General features: G+C 42.6%; 1 protein-coding gene across 1 annotated transcript; it reads right to left on the bottom strand.

The window, feature by feature from the left end:
• Positions 1 to 95: 95 nt before the first annotated feature.
• Positions 96 to 12,228, bottom strand: LOC133534931 (transmembrane protein 43). Its single transcript, XM_061874253.1, has 12 exons — positions 12,075 to 12,228; positions 9,983 to 10,123; positions 7,223 to 7,357; positions 7,051 to 7,145; positions 6,907 to 6,956; positions 4,908 to 4,977; positions 4,762 to 4,832; positions 4,575 to 4,702; positions 4,438 to 4,512; positions 4,251 to 4,352; positions 1,360 to 1,477; positions 96 to 548 (listed from the first exon to the last, which is right to left on the bottom strand). The coding sequence occupies exons 1-12, from the start codon at positions 12,093 to 12,095 to the stop codon at positions 346 to 348; spliced, it is 1,209 nt and encodes a 402-aa protein (XP_061730237.1). The 5' UTR covers positions 12,096 to 12,228; the 3' UTR covers positions 96 to 345.
• Positions 12,229 to 18,077: the final 5,849 nt, after the last annotated feature.

Raw genomic sequence — 18,077 nt, 5'->3', positions numbered from 1 at the left:
ATCTGAATTGTAGTGCAGCTTGCATACAGAAACACATTTCGAGCACAAATATGCATTTAGTCGGTAAAAAAATTATTTTCAATTTCTTCACAAAATAGAGGTTACAGTTTATTAATGTTCAAATAAAATCCAACACATTGAGATTGTTCATGAAAAGGAACTACAGCTGCTTAAGTCTTTGGTATTTAGGAGACGGTCTAAACAAAGTAAACGGTCCAAATTTAATTCAATTGTGGTATAAAACAGCTGGTAATAGCCATGTCTCACGTTAGCAACACATGCACTTAAAGAATACATACTTACTGTAAATATGTAAACAACAATGAAAGGGGCTCAGCTTATTAGTCACTGGTCCTTCTTGGCTGAAAGTCCTGCTCGTGCTAAAAACACTGGAAGCAGAGCCAACGCTCCCAAAGCTGCCGCCACCAGTGGCCGATAAAACAACCAACCGGCTGCAATGATGATGAGAGAGAGGGAGGAGGAGACGGACAGGGCAAAGATCTTCAGCCCAGCTGACACCACGTCTCTGAGGACAGGAACCCAGTCCACTGAGGGCATAAAGAAGTGGAGCCATTCATGAGTCCAATCTACAGAAGTGAGTACACCTTTCACATTTTATCTCAAGAAATTAAACTTTCTATTACTAAATTCAAGACTTTTTGTATAGTAAGTACATTTTATCTATAAAATACTCTTCACAGATTAAAAAAAATATATAAAGTGCTGTACAAAACATAGTTGAATTAAAACAAGGGCAACATCATAAAAAGTTAAAGTCCATGACCTAAAAGCTTTTCTAAAAAGAAAAGTCCATCCATCCAATTTCTACCGCTTGTCCCGTTTCTTGGACGCTGGAGCCTATAAGGTGGGGTACACCCCGGACAAGTCACCACCACATCACAGGACAAACACAGATAGACAACATTCACACAGTAGGGCCAATTTAGTGTTGCCAATCAACCTATCCCCAGGTGCATGTCTTTGGAGGTGGGAGGAAGCCGGAGAACCCATAGGGAACCCACGCAGTCACGGGGAGAACATGCAAACTCCACACAGAAAGACCCCAAGCCTGGAATTGAACCCAAGACTACTCTTCAAACGTTTTTTTAAAAGAGTCAACACGGTCAAGCTCATGAAGGGACTGGTGCAAGTCATTACACAGTCTGGGGGCTGCAGCCTAGAACGCCAGGTCTCCCATGGTTTTAAAATTTAGTTTCTGGGATCTTTAGGAGACCCTGGCCTGAAGAGTAGGGGCACGACAAATCAGTGATGCATTTACCATGCAACACAAGGAAAGTCAGGACTGATATCTTAATAGTATTGAATGTGTGCTTGAGTGGAGTGGGAGTGGGCGTGTACCTAGAGTGTAGATGATGCGCATAGTCAGCTGAATGCTGAGGAACATGAGCGCCCATCCCGCGGCTCGCAGTCCCCATGTCTTCATGTTGTTGGACTTCTGCTCCCTCTCAAACACCTCCTGCACAACATAGAAAAACGGAAAAGTAGATTATTCATGACCTGTTGGCATTTGAATCGATAGAGTACTAGTTTCCTTGGTTACTTTCACTTCTGAGTCATTTGCAAGTAGTGCACTGTAGTGTATTGTATAGAGTACTGCATGCAGTTGCAATTCCAAGATGTTAGATGGCAGTAGTGTAAAGGCTATACATTGTTTTGCTTTTACCAGGAAGTAGTCATTGCCACTAAGCTAAATATTGTCCATTGTTGATCCCTAAAAAGTATTCATACTGTAAGTATTGTACTTATTACACACAAGCTGTTTGATTGTCTCAATACATCTTAGTTGTAGTTTTGAATAACCAAATTTGGAGGCGTGAAATTGCAATGTAAAATCGGTCATGCTAATCTTTAGCACAGGGCTCACTAAAATGGTGCCCGTGGGCACCAGGTCGCCCCCAAGGACGACATGAGTTCCCTGCAGGCCTATTCTATAAAAAGCACAACTCAGTAGCGAGCTACGTGTAAAATTTAATTTTATTTTGTTAATCTTTTTTTAATCATACTAGTACAAGCCAAAAGTTTGGACACACCTCATTCAATGTGTTTTCCTTATTTTCATGAATATTTATCAAGGGAGTAGGTTTGATTTTGAGATTGGTGGGGACTCAGAGCTCCAAGACAGCACTCTGATAGTTTACTTTTTTTTTTTTACATTAGCAATCATAATTTCACGTCATGCAGATGTTATAGGGTAAAGCAACTAAAATGAAACCAAAGGAGACAACTTGGAAGTGTTCTCATCTTTACTCTTTAGTGTAGGGCTGTAGTGCAACTGTGCATCATACTGTCAATTAACCTAGCCTACTGTCCAACAACATCAGACATACATTCATGCAATACAACATTGTAAATAAACATAAATGAACTGTAATAATCTTTTCCCCGACTTGTGTTTAAATCACTCACAATTTTTCCCTTCATCTATTTCTTTCTATTGCTGCTTTTGTACTGGAAATATGTTTGTCACTAATACTCAAATACAAGCAGATTAGTGTCCACTGGTTGTTCCTATTTAAAAGAGCCAAACACATGCCTCCGCCGGTCTGTAACAAAAATGAACTGCTGGCAAAAAATATGTTGATGCATGACAGATACATTAAGGACAATGACCATAGAGCTTAATGGTACAGTTACTGCCTGAGCAAAAAGGCTTTTACTAAATATGAATATTACTTCATATTAATTAATTATATTTTATAATTGTAAAATCACATGATCATCTAGTGAGGTTTTATTGTATTTCCACCACAAAGTTTTGTTCATTGGTATTTTCAAACCGTAGCTCACTTCTACACAAATACATGATACTAAATAATAATTTAAAAAATAAAACGGAAAGGTGAAATCCGGCGATCTGATTGGCGGTTAACCGTGGTTTAAATATTCTAAAGCCTTATCATAGCGTAGGCTATCACTCCGCCTCAGGCACGCATGACTGGTATGAATGGAAGTTGTTGTCATGTATCCATGACAACGGACTGTTGCAGTAGGTAGTAAAAGACAGCTGATGTTTTTACGATGTTAAAAAACAGACTAAAGAAGTTGAATTCACATGTTTAAGGTTAACTTTCACCTCCGGGGAGGGTTAACAATGGTGGAGGGGACTGAGCATTGACCTTCACTTGAAAAAAAGCGGAAGAAAAGACGAGATGCAGTGCTAATTTGGAGCTAACGTCTGGATAGGTGGGACTATTTTTTCCACAGTGAGGCTATTTTATTGGATAATATGTATTTCTGGTTGAATAAAACTACTTTAAATTGATTGAGTATTCCTATTTCATAATGCCTTTATTTGTAACCGTTTTATAAAAGCAATATATCACTCCAGTCCATGGAATATGCTCATTATAGCACTCTAAGGGGCGTAACTCGAGTGATATATTGTTGGATTATTTAATATTGCTGAGCCTCTATACACCCTTGAAGTAACTTACAGTTTGACTCCTAAAGAAGTCTCTTATATCCAGTTATCTTTTCATTGACATCCTTCAAAACCTACAGCACACACGCACGCAAACAGACACAAACACAATGTAAATCGCAGCACTGATATTAAAATCCATCTAGCTACCGTGTGCCAGAAACAACAAATGTTGACAACTTACACTTACTTACAACTTAAACTTACTTACAACTTACACTTACTTACAAGTTAGAACGTACAACTTACACTTACAAGTTAGAACTTACAACTTACACCGAGTTGCACTGCCTCTCATCCGCTCGCTAGCAACTAGCATGAAGGCTAGCTTTTACAAGCAGAAGGAGTGACAGCGGGTACAGCCAATCACACGTAAGTTAGCGTGAAAGCAGCAACCAATCAGGGAGCGATATTTAAGTTAGAGGCGGGACTTCTAGCAGAGACCGACATTTAACCCTTTCTGTGCCATAATCATTGACTAAACAATACGGTCAGCGCTTGTATTGATAGTGGCTACACAGTAGCGGCTGGATATTGGTAGGGACGTGTCCCTAGCGTCCCTACCTAATTCTACGCCCTTGATATTTACATTGTAGATTGTCACTGAAGGCATCAAAACTATGAATGATCACAAGTGGAGTTATGTACCTAACAAAAAATGGTGAACTAACTGAAAACATGTTTTATATTGTAGTTTCTTCAAAATAGGCACCCTTGCCCTGATCACATTTTTGCATTCTTTCGAATATTATCTTCTTACTATGGGGGCATAACAGAAAATATTTGAGAAACACTGCTTTTGGCTGACCTCGGCAGAGAGCTCCTCCAGGTACAAGATCTCCAAGACATCCCCTGCCTTGGTCCTGAAGGGCTTCAGCTGGTCTCCTTTCTGCTTGGCCACAACGCTGACCTGGGACAAGGTTTGTCTTATCAGTCACATGACATTTTCTTCGTTGGAACCCGTAGTTTTTAGCGCGCACATTTGCAGCACTTACAGTTTGGGCAGGGCCTAGGCTGGATGTCTCACTGCTGAGTCCCGCAAAGGAGAATCTCACGCGGACATCTCCCACCTTCCAAAGTGTAACAGTGATGAATAAAATAAACAAGGCGGTGCATTCAAACGGCCACTTACCTCTGGCCTCTTCGGGTTAAGGGTGTGATAGAAATAATTGTCACTGATGGTGAAGAAATGGTCCGAGTCAGACGTCGTAGAATCTCTGAGAGTCAGCGTCTGGAAGTTATTCACCTGCTCCACCAGTCCTGGGTGAAAGGAAACAATGTGACACACGCTGAAGTTGCTGCAGTGATTGATTGATTACCTCTAGACAAAGTAAAAGGTCCTGTGCGAACTTGAGGAGCCACGACTGTGACACTCTCAGCTGCCATGGCGCTGAAATGAAAAAGATGACACGGACGTTTGCTGCAAAAACAAGGTGGAAATGTTAAAGATAATGCGATCAATCACCTCGGGTTCTGGTGACCAATTTCCTTATCAAAGTTGCGACTGTTGATTAGCTCTGCTTTCCACTCAGTGTCTAGGGACAGAAAATGTGTCACGATCAATTATGCAAAAAAAAACAAAAAAAAACTGTATTTCACATTAGAAAATATAAATATTAGGGATTTGCCGATCAGTGTCAGACGATTTTTGTGAAAAAGTATGCCATCTCCAATTAATGCAGATTACACATTTCTGACACTAATTTTAGTCCCCAAGACTAAAATTAGTGTCAGAACTCCTGACACTAATTGTCTCCATACACATAAGTATACTTATGTGTATGGAGACACATAAGTAGCGACTAGCAGCTACTTATGTGTCTCCATACACAGTGTGGAGATGCTCCACTAAGTTAATAATAATCACTTCCATTACGGAAAATAAAATACATTTCTTAGTATGTTAAGTATTGTTACCAAGTATCGAAATGCCTGGAAGATGTGGCTAAATATGTTACACAATAAGATCAAGCCAGGAGCGGGCATCCTAATAGCTAAGCTAACGGCTAAGCTAGCTTGAAACTACACCAAGAAATAGGTCATTTGTAAAGTTTAGGATGTGTCGATGGAAGCGCATTTAGCAGAAAGTAAATATTAACAAGAAATTAATATGTACATTGAGTTAGGGAGATGCCAATGTATCAGTCAGTACATGATTGATCCTAGTGTGATTAAAGCAATATTTTTTATTTTCTCATAATACATAAATAAATTGTTTTAATTTTTACAATTTCAGGAAATAATTCCCTGGACACAGGAGGACTTTGAGGGCAAAGCCAAATGATTGAAAGCATTATTAGATGGTAGTTTTTAAATTGCAAAAAGCCGCTGCCTGACCAGGGCTGAGAAAATCTGCAGAGACTCCTCCCACCCCCACCAAGGACTGTGTTCACTGCTGGACTCTAGAAAGAGGTTCCGGAATTTCAGTAGCAGAACCTCCAGGTTTCTAACAGCTTCTTTTATCAAGCCGTAAGACTCTTGAACGCATCATAACAATCCCCTCAATTCCCCCCAAAAACAGATTAACTCGCTGGAATATAAAGACGATAAACGTGGATGCACATGCAAAAAGTCCAATATATTTATCTGTACAGTAATCTATTTATTTATATCTGCACCTTATTGCTCTTTTATCCTGTACTACCATGAGCTAATGCAACAAAATGTTATTCCTATCTGTACAGTAAAGTTAAAATTTTAATGACTATAAAAGGAAGTCTAAGTCTAACAATTTCAGGGAATAATTCCCTGGACACAGGAGGACTTTGAAGGCAAAGCCAAATGATTGAAATGACTATCAGATAGTAATTTTTGGTTTAGTTAGTGTATTATTGACTTTGTTTTGCTCAAACAATTATATGTAAAAAGAGAATAGGTAACTAGTTTAAATATTGTGTTGATATTGTTAAACTGTCCAAAACACGCACCATTAATAATATTAAAAATGTACGGTTATCACATGGGGCTTCACGGTGGAAGAGGGGTTAGTGCGTCTGCCTCACAATAGGAAGGCCCTGAGTAGTCAGGGTTCAATCCCGGGCTCGGGATCTTTCTGTGTGGCGTTTGCCTGTCCTCCCAGTGAATGCGTGGGTTCCCTCCGGGTACTCCGGCTTCCTCCCACTTCCAAAACATGCACCTGGGGATAGGTTGATTGGCAACACTAAATTGGCCCTAGTGTGTGAATGTTGTCTGTCTATCTGTGTTGGCCCTGCAATGAGGTGGCGACTTGTCCAGTGTGTACACCGCCTTCCGCCCGATTGTAGCTGAGATAGGCACCAGCGCCCCCCGCGACCCCAAAGGGAATAAGCGGTAGAAAATGGATGGATGGATGGGCTATCACATGGCATCGGTATGCAATTGTATCGACTGATCTAACTCATGGATCATTGGTGTCGGAATTGGAAGCATAAAACCCTGATCAGAACATCCCTAATAAATACTAAGTGCTTCATCAAACTACTCACTGTAGGAGTACGTGGTCTCAGTTTTTGTTTCACCATTCTCTTGGTAGTCCCTATTAATGATAGAGTGTAAAGGCAATATTGTGGTTTGAAAACAAAAACCTGTTCAGGCCTCACCCTTGAGGCTTAAGAGTTGGCAACACTCACTTGCTCTCCCTGTACTCCACCCACTGATACATCTCCACCTCCCTCTTCAGCTTCACTGCCTGCACGGATACTCCGTAGTTGGGGTCATGCAGGGGCTGTGGGTGCACACGCACACACAAACTAGCACCTTGATGATAACATTCATTTAAAAAAGCGATGGCGTATCATCTACCTGTGAAGTGCGTAGCTGTGCAGACAGGTGAACCAGGGAATCATCGTTCTGCGGGTCGAGGTTGGCAAAAGCATCCACTGACACGACCTGAGCGAGACCTTCGTCGAGGGAGTACGCCGTCTTCAGAGCCCGTCCCTAAAAACATAAACCAGTCATAACTTACAATTACATGCACAATATAGCTCTGACAGTGTAACCCCTGATTTCCACAACATGCGGAATGGCAGCGAAATGTAGCCTTCACGGAACGGCATTGCCATCTGCCGACCGGCAATACCCCCCCGCCGTTCTGCTGTTGACGCTGTGCTGTGGAGCAAATTAGTACGGACTTCTACGAAATCTCGCGAATCGGCGCATAATCACGTCACTGTTGGCGCACTTTTTGTGTCCGTCTGTGAAATCAGAAAGGATGCAAATTTCCCGAAGTCCGTGCGTCCCCGTTAGGCATATTTTTTTATATTTTAATTTTTTATCGGTTAGCGCTTTCTGCCAGTCTTTTGTTTTGTTTATATTTGCCCGGTCAAATGTCCGTGCCCCCTAATGGCGTTTTTATTGGTCGTCTTCAAAGTAATTAATTTTATAAACAAAATATAGAAAAAACTACCGGCAGTGGTAAAGATTAGATCCATGAAGGAAAGAAGAAAGTGAATGAATGTTTATAACTGAATACATTTACATATGCATAAAAATGTACATTTTTTTTTTTTTTTTAATGAATTAAGTAACGTTTATTACATCCTTTTTTCAAAACACAATGTAGAATGTGAGATATAACAGGATAATGCATACATGTATCATGTATGAGGGACGGCGTGGCGAAGTTGGTAGAGTGGCTGTGCCAGCAATCTGAGGGTTATTGGTTCAATCCCCACCTTCTACCATCCTAGTCACGTCCGTTGTGTCCTTGGGCAAGACAATTCAGCCTTGTTCCTGATGGGTCCTGGTGAGCGCCTTTCATGGCAGCTCCCGCCATCAGTGTGTGAATGTGCGTGTGAGTGGGTGAATGTGGAAATACTGGCAAAGCGCTTCGGGCTCCTTAAAAAGGGGTAGAAAAGCGCTATACAAGTACAACCCATTTATCATTTGTTTTCAAAATTCTTACAAAAAAGTGGGACCCCAAAGATTTACCGTGGAATCCATTTTTATGACTCGATGGGGTCCCTGGGATCCAATTTTTAAAATTCTTAGTGCCAACACTGCACGTGATACGGTAAAAAAGGAAGTAAACACTGCAGAACATATTGAGCTTTGCCGTCCATCAATAGCCACACTCGGGCGCGTCTAACGGTATTGAGTTGATTTGACTCGTGGAAGAGACGACAGTTTTGCCATGCAGAACGACAACTTTTTTTTTTTTTAGCAAGCAACAACACATAATTAACATCGTGGGTACAGCGTGGCGCGGTTGGGAGAGTGACCGTGCCAGCAACTTCAGGGTTCCTAATTCGATCCCCACCTTCTGCCAACCTCGTCACGTCCATTGTGTCCTTGAGTAAGACACTTTACCCTTGCTCCTGATGGGTCGTGGTTAGGGCCTTGCATAGCAGCTCCTGCAATCAGTGTGTGAATGTGGGAATGTGGAAATTGTGTCAAAGCGCTTTGAGTACCTTGAAGGTAGAAAGGCGCTATACAAGTATAACCCATTTATCGTCCCTGGTGAGCAATTTACACAGACTCACACACCATCCATCCATTTTCTACTGCTTATTCCCTTCTGGGTTGCTGGAGCCTATCTCAGCTACAATTGGGTGGAAGGCGGGATACACCCTTGACAAGTCGCCACCTCATCACACGGCCAACACAGATAGACAGACAACATTCACACTCACATTTACACACTAAGGCCTTTTTAGTGATGCCAATCAACCTAACCCCAGGTGCACACACACATTTAATTTGACTCCTACAAACCCCTGGCCTGCTTCCCCAGCCCCTGTATCAACTGGTATTTGACACAGTTCCCAATATAAACTGCCCAGAATATGCCTGTAAATGTGCTTCTTAAAATTTGGACATCCAGAATTAGCATGCTTCATCCATTTGTGTTAACGAAGAGAAAATAACGTCTAAAAATATCTAACAAGTTGACTTCATGTCCGAGCCCTCCCATTGGGACGTTTCAAAGTGTAAAATTAAATCTGTCTTGAAGAGTTTAAGTTAAAGTACAAATAATTGTCACACACACACTCGGTGTGGTGAAATTAACCTCTGCATTCGACCCATCCCTTTGTTCACCCTCTGGGAGGTGAGGGGAGCAGTGAGCAGCAGCGGTGGTCACACTCGGGAATCATTTTTGGTGATTTAACCCCCAATTCCAACCCTTGATGCTGAGTGCCAAGCAGGGAGGTAGTGGGTCCCATTTTTATAGTCTTTGGTATGACTTGGCAGGGGTTTGAACTCGCGACCTACCGATCTCAGGGTGGACACTCTAACCACAAGTCCACTGAGCAGGTTAGACGGACTATATAGTTTTAATAATAAACCGGATTATTTATTTTGTGTCTGTGCTTGACTTCCTGTACAACACAAGCAGATTATAGCTAAATTGATCCACTATGTTGCAGCGACCAGAAAAAATAAAAGCTCTGCATGTGTTTAGCGCAGGTATGCGGAACGTCACAGCCATGTCGATACCATTACACAGGCAATGGAAACGGACACGTTGTCTAGACTAAAAACGTAATGAGTCCGCCGCTGTGGCGATGACGTTTCGCTGCCATTGCGGATCCTGTAGGAATCAAGAGGTAAGGGCTTCCATACCTCATTGGTGAAAAGAACGTATATGGAGAGGAAAAAAAACCCGACTCCAACCAATGTTCCTCCTGCTGTGTCACCTAATCTTTGCAGGAATCCTGGGTTGGTTTTCGTCTTTACACGGGTGTGAGAGTCTATGCCTGAAAACTGAAACACACTTTATGTCAATGCCACTGGAAATGAATAACAATAAGAAGAGTTGACTGAAGATTCACTTTGTGACTCAAATTTAAATGACTAAAATGTATTTTTCATATCTGCTATGTTTTGAGTTGCGTTGAGTTTGAGTTTATTTGAAACATGCGTGCATACAACATGATACATCACAATTTCCAGTTTCTACATTCAACATGTTCGAAAAGGAGTAGGAAGAAGCAGACCTTATTTAATCCTACCCCTTTTCTTTTACATAGCAGATGCTAAAACTTTTGTTGACTTCCTGTTCTCAATTTATTCCAATTTACTCCATAAGTAACAATAAAAATAGATAAATAAATTATAATTGGTGATGTAAGTTATATTTCATATGGTGAGATGAGTAAGATTATCTTGAAAATGAATGGATGGATGATATAAATTCAGAATGTTTATCATGGTTCTTTTTATTCGTATTTTTTAAACACTTTAAGTTTGAATAGTTTCTTGAATTACCATGAATTTATTCACGTGGACCCCAATTTAAACAAGTTGAAAAACTTATTCGGGTGTTACCATTTAGTGGTCAATGGTACGAAATATGTACTGAACTGTGCAATCTACTAATAAAAGTATCAATCAATCAATCAAAAATGAAGTGGATCTTATTAGTACATTGTTTGATTTATTTGCTTTAATCCATTCCATAATTTAATTCCACATAAATTAAATGGGGCAGCACGGTGGACCAGGGGTTAGTGCACCTGCCTCACAATACGAAGGTCCTGAGCAGTCTTGGGTTCAATCCCAGGCTCGGGATCTTTCTGTGTGGCGTTTGCATGTTCTCCCCGTGATTGCGTGGGTTCCCTCCGGGTAATTTGGCTTCCTCACACTTCCAAAAACATGCACCTGGGGATAGGTTGATTGGCAACACTGAATTGGCCCTACTGTGTGAATGTGAGTGTGAATGTTGTCCGTCTGTCTGTGTTGGCCCTGCGATGAGGTGGCGACTTGTGCAGGGTGTACACTGCCTTCCGCCCGAATGCAGCTGAGATAGGCTCCAGTGACCCCAAAAGGGACAAGCGGTAGAAAATGAATGGATGGATAAATTAAATGGTGAATGGGTTATACTTGTATAGCGCTTCTCTACTTTCAAGGTACTCAAAGCGATTTGACACTATTTCCACATTCGCACACTGATGGCGGCCACGACCCATCAGGAGCAAGGGTGAAGTGTCTTGCTCAAGGACACAACGGGCGTGACTATGTTGGTAGAAGCTGGGGATCAAACCAGGAACCATTTGGTTGCTGGCAAGGCAACTCTCCCAACCGCGCCACACCGGCCCCATTCTGAAAGCCGTGTACAAATGTTTTAAAATACATTTTTCGCTAAGATTATATTTCTCCTCTTCTGTTGAGAATAAATGTTATATATTATTAGGTAGCAGGCTATAGTTTTTTTGTTTTTTTTTAAATCTATATAGAAAAAGCAGGTTCTAGTTTGCTTTGTGTATAATTTTAGCTGTTAGCAAATTCACTATGTCGTGGAATTTCAGTATTTTTGATTCAACAAATAAAGGATTTGTATGTCCTCTATATCCAACTTTATGCATTATTCTAACTAATCTTTTGTGTAACAGTTTTAATGTGCACTATTGTATTGAAAGAATAAAATACATTTACAGCTGTAACCAGTTTCCCACTTAAACTGACACGCCTCTTTTTATGCACTATTTATGCACACTTTGCCAAATGTAAAGAGAATATCAGTTGGCAAACTGTACATTCAATTCAAAGTGATCATCTATTGAACACGCAATGCAGTAGTTATAGCTGCTTTTGTCATACGTTTAAATAACTAGCTCGCAAGCGAGTTGTTTAGCTAGTTCCACAGCCCCTTCCTAACATCACAACAACATAAATAAACGTAATTAAATCCAGAGTTATGTCAGCAAAAACTCACCGTGGTCGCAGAAGACGTCATGTTTAACAAGAAACATGGAAAAGTTGCGATGTGCTAATGTATAAGTCAGAAACTAAACCTGAACGTGCTTATTCTGCTCACCGGCGTATCCCGATAGAACTTGGATGTAAGCGGAGCAGGCTTTTAGCATCAAAGCTTGTTACACACTATACCGGAGTGTACTGGTATAAAATCAAGCGCACGCGTTTCCGGGCAAAACAGCATATCCGTGATGCTTTGTGGGTAATTGAGTTTATTTCATCCTTCTGCTTTGTTTAAAAGTGACGCCTTCAAACTATTAAAGAAAAAAATAATAATTGTTACATGATATTTAACCTTCCTCTTGTGTTAGCTTTCTGTTACCATCTCTTATGTTAACGGGTCGGTTTTGACCCATGTCTTAAATCAGCTGTAAAATACAGTAAAAACAATTATCTATCATCCAATTTGTTTCTCATCTCTTGGTTACCTCGTTGGGTTTCGTTATCCACGAAAATATTGGTTCTAATATTTTTGGTGTTGTCCATTGGGCCTTTTTTTTGTCAGTATAGCCCTCGATTTCAATTGAAAAAAATGGTAAAACGAACCTCAAGAGAATCATATAAATTAAAAAAAAAGGCTGCTGTGTTACATGACCATTACTGAGGGGTATTAGAACACATTTCTTAAATCAATTTGTTTTATTTATTTTTTCATTTAAATAATTTTAACTATAGTAACATCTATGGTGTTACGGGTCAATTTCGACCCATATATATTCACTTCAAGAAAAAGGCTAAAAAAGTTTTTTTTCAGCAACAGAACTTCAACATCAAGCAAATAACAACCAATCAAGCAAATCAAACCAATCGAAATAGATTACTAGTTCCAAAACTAATAAAAAACTAAATCAGACTAAAAGTGTGCAAGAACTTGCATGTGTATGTGTGTGTGTTTACATGCATGTGTGGAAAAAACTGACACTTTTAGTGTGTTCTTTGCAGAGATATTTCTTGCAGTTGAAGCACAATACGTTTGTCTTTCTGTCCTTGATGCTTGGGCAGACCTGACACCTCTTACTTTGAGAATCAGATGGCCTGAGAGGAGTTGTGGTGCTGGCTGTTTTGGTTGGTGTTGAGGCAGAGCTGGTAGAGGAGGATGCTGGCGCGGATGCTCTTTGTGTTGCGGATGAAGTGGACAGAGTGCTAGGCAAGCTCTGCAGCTGTCTGACCAAGGCTGTAGCGTCTGGGTCTCAGGGCACCCGTACCCTTTGCTCAATGTGTGGCTTGACAAGGGAATTTTCCGCTCCTCAAGAATCATTCTCTCGCTTGTTTTTTTCGGTTGAGTTTCAGCCTTGGTAGATGTGGGTCCACAACACAAATACATGACATGCAGACATATCGAGGATGTTGTAAAACACAACCATTGGCCATCTCCTGGTCATTCGCTGGCAAGTATAAGTGGCAGTCAGCTTGTCCAGGTTGTCCAATCCTCCTTTGTTCTTGTTATAGTTGAGGAAAATTGTGGGCTTTTTGTCACTTCCTGATGTATCTTTGTGAAGAGTAGACACAAGCATCACATTCGTTTTTTTTTTTTGGACAATATGAGACAACAGTGGTGGTGTCTGTAAAAGCAAACTGTCCTTCACCTAGAACATGTCAGCATGCAGCACAGGTTTATTTGGTAACTATCCTCCTGAAAAGTTATTTTCTGTCTTCTCACCACCGGTGGCCTCCTCATCAGACTCATCAGATGTGTCTGTGTCTTCTGGATGACACTCCACATTGTCTTCCTCCTCAGAAGCCTGTTCATCAGTATCACTATGCTGCTCTGTGTCGTCTCCCTCATTTTCACCAAAAATATTATCCAGAACTTCTCTCACTGTAAATCTTTTTTTCATTTTTGCATGCTGGAAATTAGAGATGTGCACTCTGCAAGTCAACAACTCTATACTGAATTGACCTCAAATGTCTGGACATGCCCGTATTTGTTTGTTTTTGTACTGGATAACAAGGTAAAATGAGAATCCCCTAAAGCTCACATGATTGGGAGAGGAGCTGGCCGTCAGTGTGTTCAGTTTTGGCTCTACTTATTGCTTTACAGTCTTATTTTTATAACTGGGTCGAAACCGACCCTAACAACACCAAGGTCATAATTTCAACCAGAGCATTTTATAATTTAGTGAAACAAAAAAAACAAGTTTTATTTTGTTGAAATAGAGGTTCCTGACAAAGTCAAAAAGCCTTGATTCACAAAAATAAATTTATGTGGTTCTTTTATGCATTTAAAAACGAAAACGGGTCAGTGCCGACCCTAACACAAGACGAAGGTTAAAATGACACTTATTGATGATTAATTAATTATAATCAATATATAAAAGCAAATGATTATGAAATTATTGTTTAATAATGTTTTTATTATGCACCTTTCTTTTAAACATTTTTTTCATTTTATTACTATTTTATTTTATTGTTTGGCAGCTCGGTGGAAAAGGGGTTAGTGCATCTGCCTCACAATACGAAGGTCCTAGATTCGATCCTGCGCTCGGGATCTTTCTTTGTGTAGAGTTTGCATGTTCTTCCCGTGACTGCGTGGGCTGCCTCCGGGTTCCCTCCGGGTACTCCGGCTTCCTCCCACCTCCAAAATCATGCACCTGGGGATAGGTTGATTGGCAACACTAAATTGGCCCTAGTGTGTGAATGTGAGTGTGAATGTTGTCTGTCTATCTGTGTTGGCCCTGCGACGAGGTACCGACTTGTCCAGGGTGTACCCCGCCTTCCGCCCGAATGCAGCTAAGGGTTCCTGGTTCGATCCCCTCTTCCTACCGACCTCGTCACGTCAGTTGTGTCCTTAAGCAAGACACTTCACTCTTGCTCCTGATGGGTCGTAGTTAGGGCCTTGCATGGCAGCTGCCGCCATCAGTGTGTGAATGGGTGAATGTGGAAATAGTGTCAAAGCGCTTTGAGTACCTTGAAGGTAGAAAAAGGCTATACAAGTACAGTATAACCCATGAAAACCCGGCTCTATTCGTCGCCGTGTCTTATGGACCAGAATATAACACAAACACCTCTTTTTCGAGACTATAATTCCTCTTTGAGCGGTTGCTAGTATTGCATTACTGTGATTATCGTAAAGAACTAAATAGGTTTTAGATTTTTCTGCCATATTCAGCATGTCTTCAATGTGTTCAGACATCTACTAGAAAACCCTGATAGGCTTTGTATTGAATTATTTATTTTTATATTCCATGCTGCTCTGTTATTTAAAGGAGGGTTGCGACCCCGAGAGGGACAGACAAGCGGTAGGAAATGGATGGATGGATGGATGTTTGAAACCTTTACGCAGATGTCTTGAAAGCTTTCCAATGTGTTGTAAGCATTATATTCCGTCCTCCTATGGCTTTCAGCGCATAATGTCGTGACTACGCTAATGCACAACACTTGCACGCACATTAGCTTTGTGTATTAATGTTTGCTAAAGTTAGCGATTTGTATAGCTAATGTCAGCTGCAACTAACGACTATTTTGATAGTCGACTAGTCATCGACTATTCGACTAATCGGATTATAAAATGAATTCACTGGCTTTGATTTAGTCCTCTTTTATATTCATTTAAAGATATATTTATATCTCATCTCTGAGCTGCCACCTTAACGCGGTTGAGGAGTTTGCGTGTCCCAATGATCCTAGAAGCTATATTGTCCGGTGACTTCTATGTCCCCTGGTAGTGTCTCCCAAAGCAAACTGGTCCTAGGTGAGGGATCAGACAAAGAGCAGCTCAAAGACCTCTATGAAGAACACACACAAAGCACCCAGATTTCCCTCACCCGGACGCGGGTCACCAGGGCCCCCATCTGGAGCCAGGCCCTGAGTTGGGGCACGATGGCGAGCGCCTGGTGGCCGGGCCTGTCCCCATGGGGCCCAGCCCGAAGAGGCAACGTGGGTCCCCCCTCCAATGGGCTCACCACCCATAGCAGGGGCCATAGAGGTCGAGTGCGATGTGAACTGGGTGGCAGCTGAAGGCAGGGCACTTGGCGATCCGATCCTCAGCTACACAAGCTAGCTCTTGGGATGTGGAACATCACCTCACTGGGGGGCAAGGAGCCTGAGTTAGTGCCTGAGGTGGACAAGTTCCGGCTCGATATATTTGGACTCACTTTAACGCAAAGCAAGGGCTCTGGAACCAGTTCTCTTGAGAGGGGCTGGACTCTCTTCCACTCTGGCATTGCCGGGGGTGAGAGGCTACGGGCTGGGGTGGAAATTCTTGTTTCCCCTCTGCTTAAAGCCTGCACGCTGGAACTCAACCCGGTGGAGGAGAGGGTAGCTCCCTTCGCCTTCGGGTGGGGGAGACGGGTCCTGACTGTTGTTTGCGCTTACGCGCTAAACAGCAGCTCAGAGTAACCACCCTTTTTGTATTCACTCGAGGGAGTACTCGAGAGTGCTCCCACGGGTGATTCCCTCGTTCTACTGGGGGACTTCAACCCTCATGTTGGCAGCGACAGTGAAACCTGAAGAAGCATGATTGGGAAGAATGGCCGCCCGGATTTGAACATTGAGTGGTGTTTTGATATTGGACTTTTGTGCTAGTCACAGATTGTCAATAACAAACACCATGTTTGAACATAAGGGTGTCCATATGTGCACTTGGCACCAGGACACCCTAGGTCGCAGTTCCATGATTGCCTTTGTAGTTGTGTCATCGGATTTGCGGTCTCATGTTTTGGACACACGGGTGAAGAGAGGGGCGGAGCTTTCTACCTATCACCACCTGGTGGTGAGTTGGCTGCGATGGTGGGGGAAGATGCCAGACAGACCTGGCAGGCCCAAACGCATTGTGAGGGTCTGCTGGGAACGTCTGGCAGAGTCTCCTGTCAGAGAGAGTTTCAATTCCCACCTATGGAAGAACTTTGAACATGTCACGAGGGAGGCACTGGACATTGAGTCCGAGTGGACGATGTTTCGTACCTCTATTGTCGAGGTGGCCGATTGGAGCTATAGCTGCAAGGTGGTTGGTGCCTGTCATGGAGGTAATCCTAGAACCTGCTGGTGGACGCCAGCGGTGAGGGATGCCGTCAAGCTGAAGAAACAGTCCTATTGGGCTCTTTTGGCTCATAGGACTCCAGAGGCAGCAGATAGGTACCGAGAGCCCAAGCGCTGTGCGGCTTCAGCGGTCGCGGAGGCAAAAACTCCGACATGGGAGGAGTTCGGAGAAGCCATGGAAAATGACTTCCGGACAGCTTCGAAGCAATTCTGGACCACCATCCGTCGCTTCAGGAAAGGGAAGCAGTGCAATGTCAACACCGTGTGTGGTGGGGATGGTGTTCTGTTGACCTTGACTGCAGATGTTGTGGAACGGTGGAGGGAATACTTCAAATACCTCCTCAATCCTACTAGCACGTCTTCCTATGAGGAAGCAGTGCCTGGGGAATATGTGGTGGCCTCTCTTATTTCTGGGGATGAGGTTGCCGAGGTAGTTAAAAAGCTCCTCGGTGGCAAGAAGGGGTGGATGAGACCCGCCCGGAGTTCCTTAAGGCTCTGGATGCTGTGGGGCTGTCTTGGTTGACAAGACTCTGCAACATCGCGTGGACATCGGGGGCGGTACCTCTGGATTGGCAGACCGGGGTGGTGGTTCCTCTCTTTAAGAAAGGGAACCGGAGGGTGTGTTCCAACTATTGTGGGATCACAGTCCTCAGCCTTCCCCGTAAGGTCTATTCAGGTGTACTGGAGAGGAGGCTGCGCTGGATAGTCGAACGTCGGATTCAGGAGGAACAGTGTGGTTTTCGTCCTGGTCGTGGAACTGTGGACCAGTTCTATACTCTCGGCAGGGTCCTAGAGGGTGCATGGGAGTTTGCCCAAACAGTCGAAATGTGCTTTGTGGACATGGAGAGGGCATTCGACCGTGTACCCAGGGAAGTCCTGTGTGGAGTGCTCAGAGAGTATGGGGTGTCGGACTGTCTGATTGTGGCGGTTCGCTCCCTGTATGATCAGTGTCAGAGCTTGGTCCGCATTGCCGGCAATAAGTTGG

This window comes from Nerophis ophidion, linkage group LG16, assembly GCF_033978795.1.
Source record: "Nerophis ophidion isolate RoL-2023_Sa linkage group LG16, RoL_Noph_v1.0, whole genome shotgun sequence".
In the NCBI taxonomy this organism is placed as follows: Eukaryota; Metazoa; Chordata; class Actinopteri; order Syngnathiformes; family Syngnathidae; genus Nerophis; species Nerophis ophidion.
The sequence above is the reverse complement of the archived record's forward strand: the minus strand, read 5'-3'. Positions and strand labels throughout refer to the sequence as shown.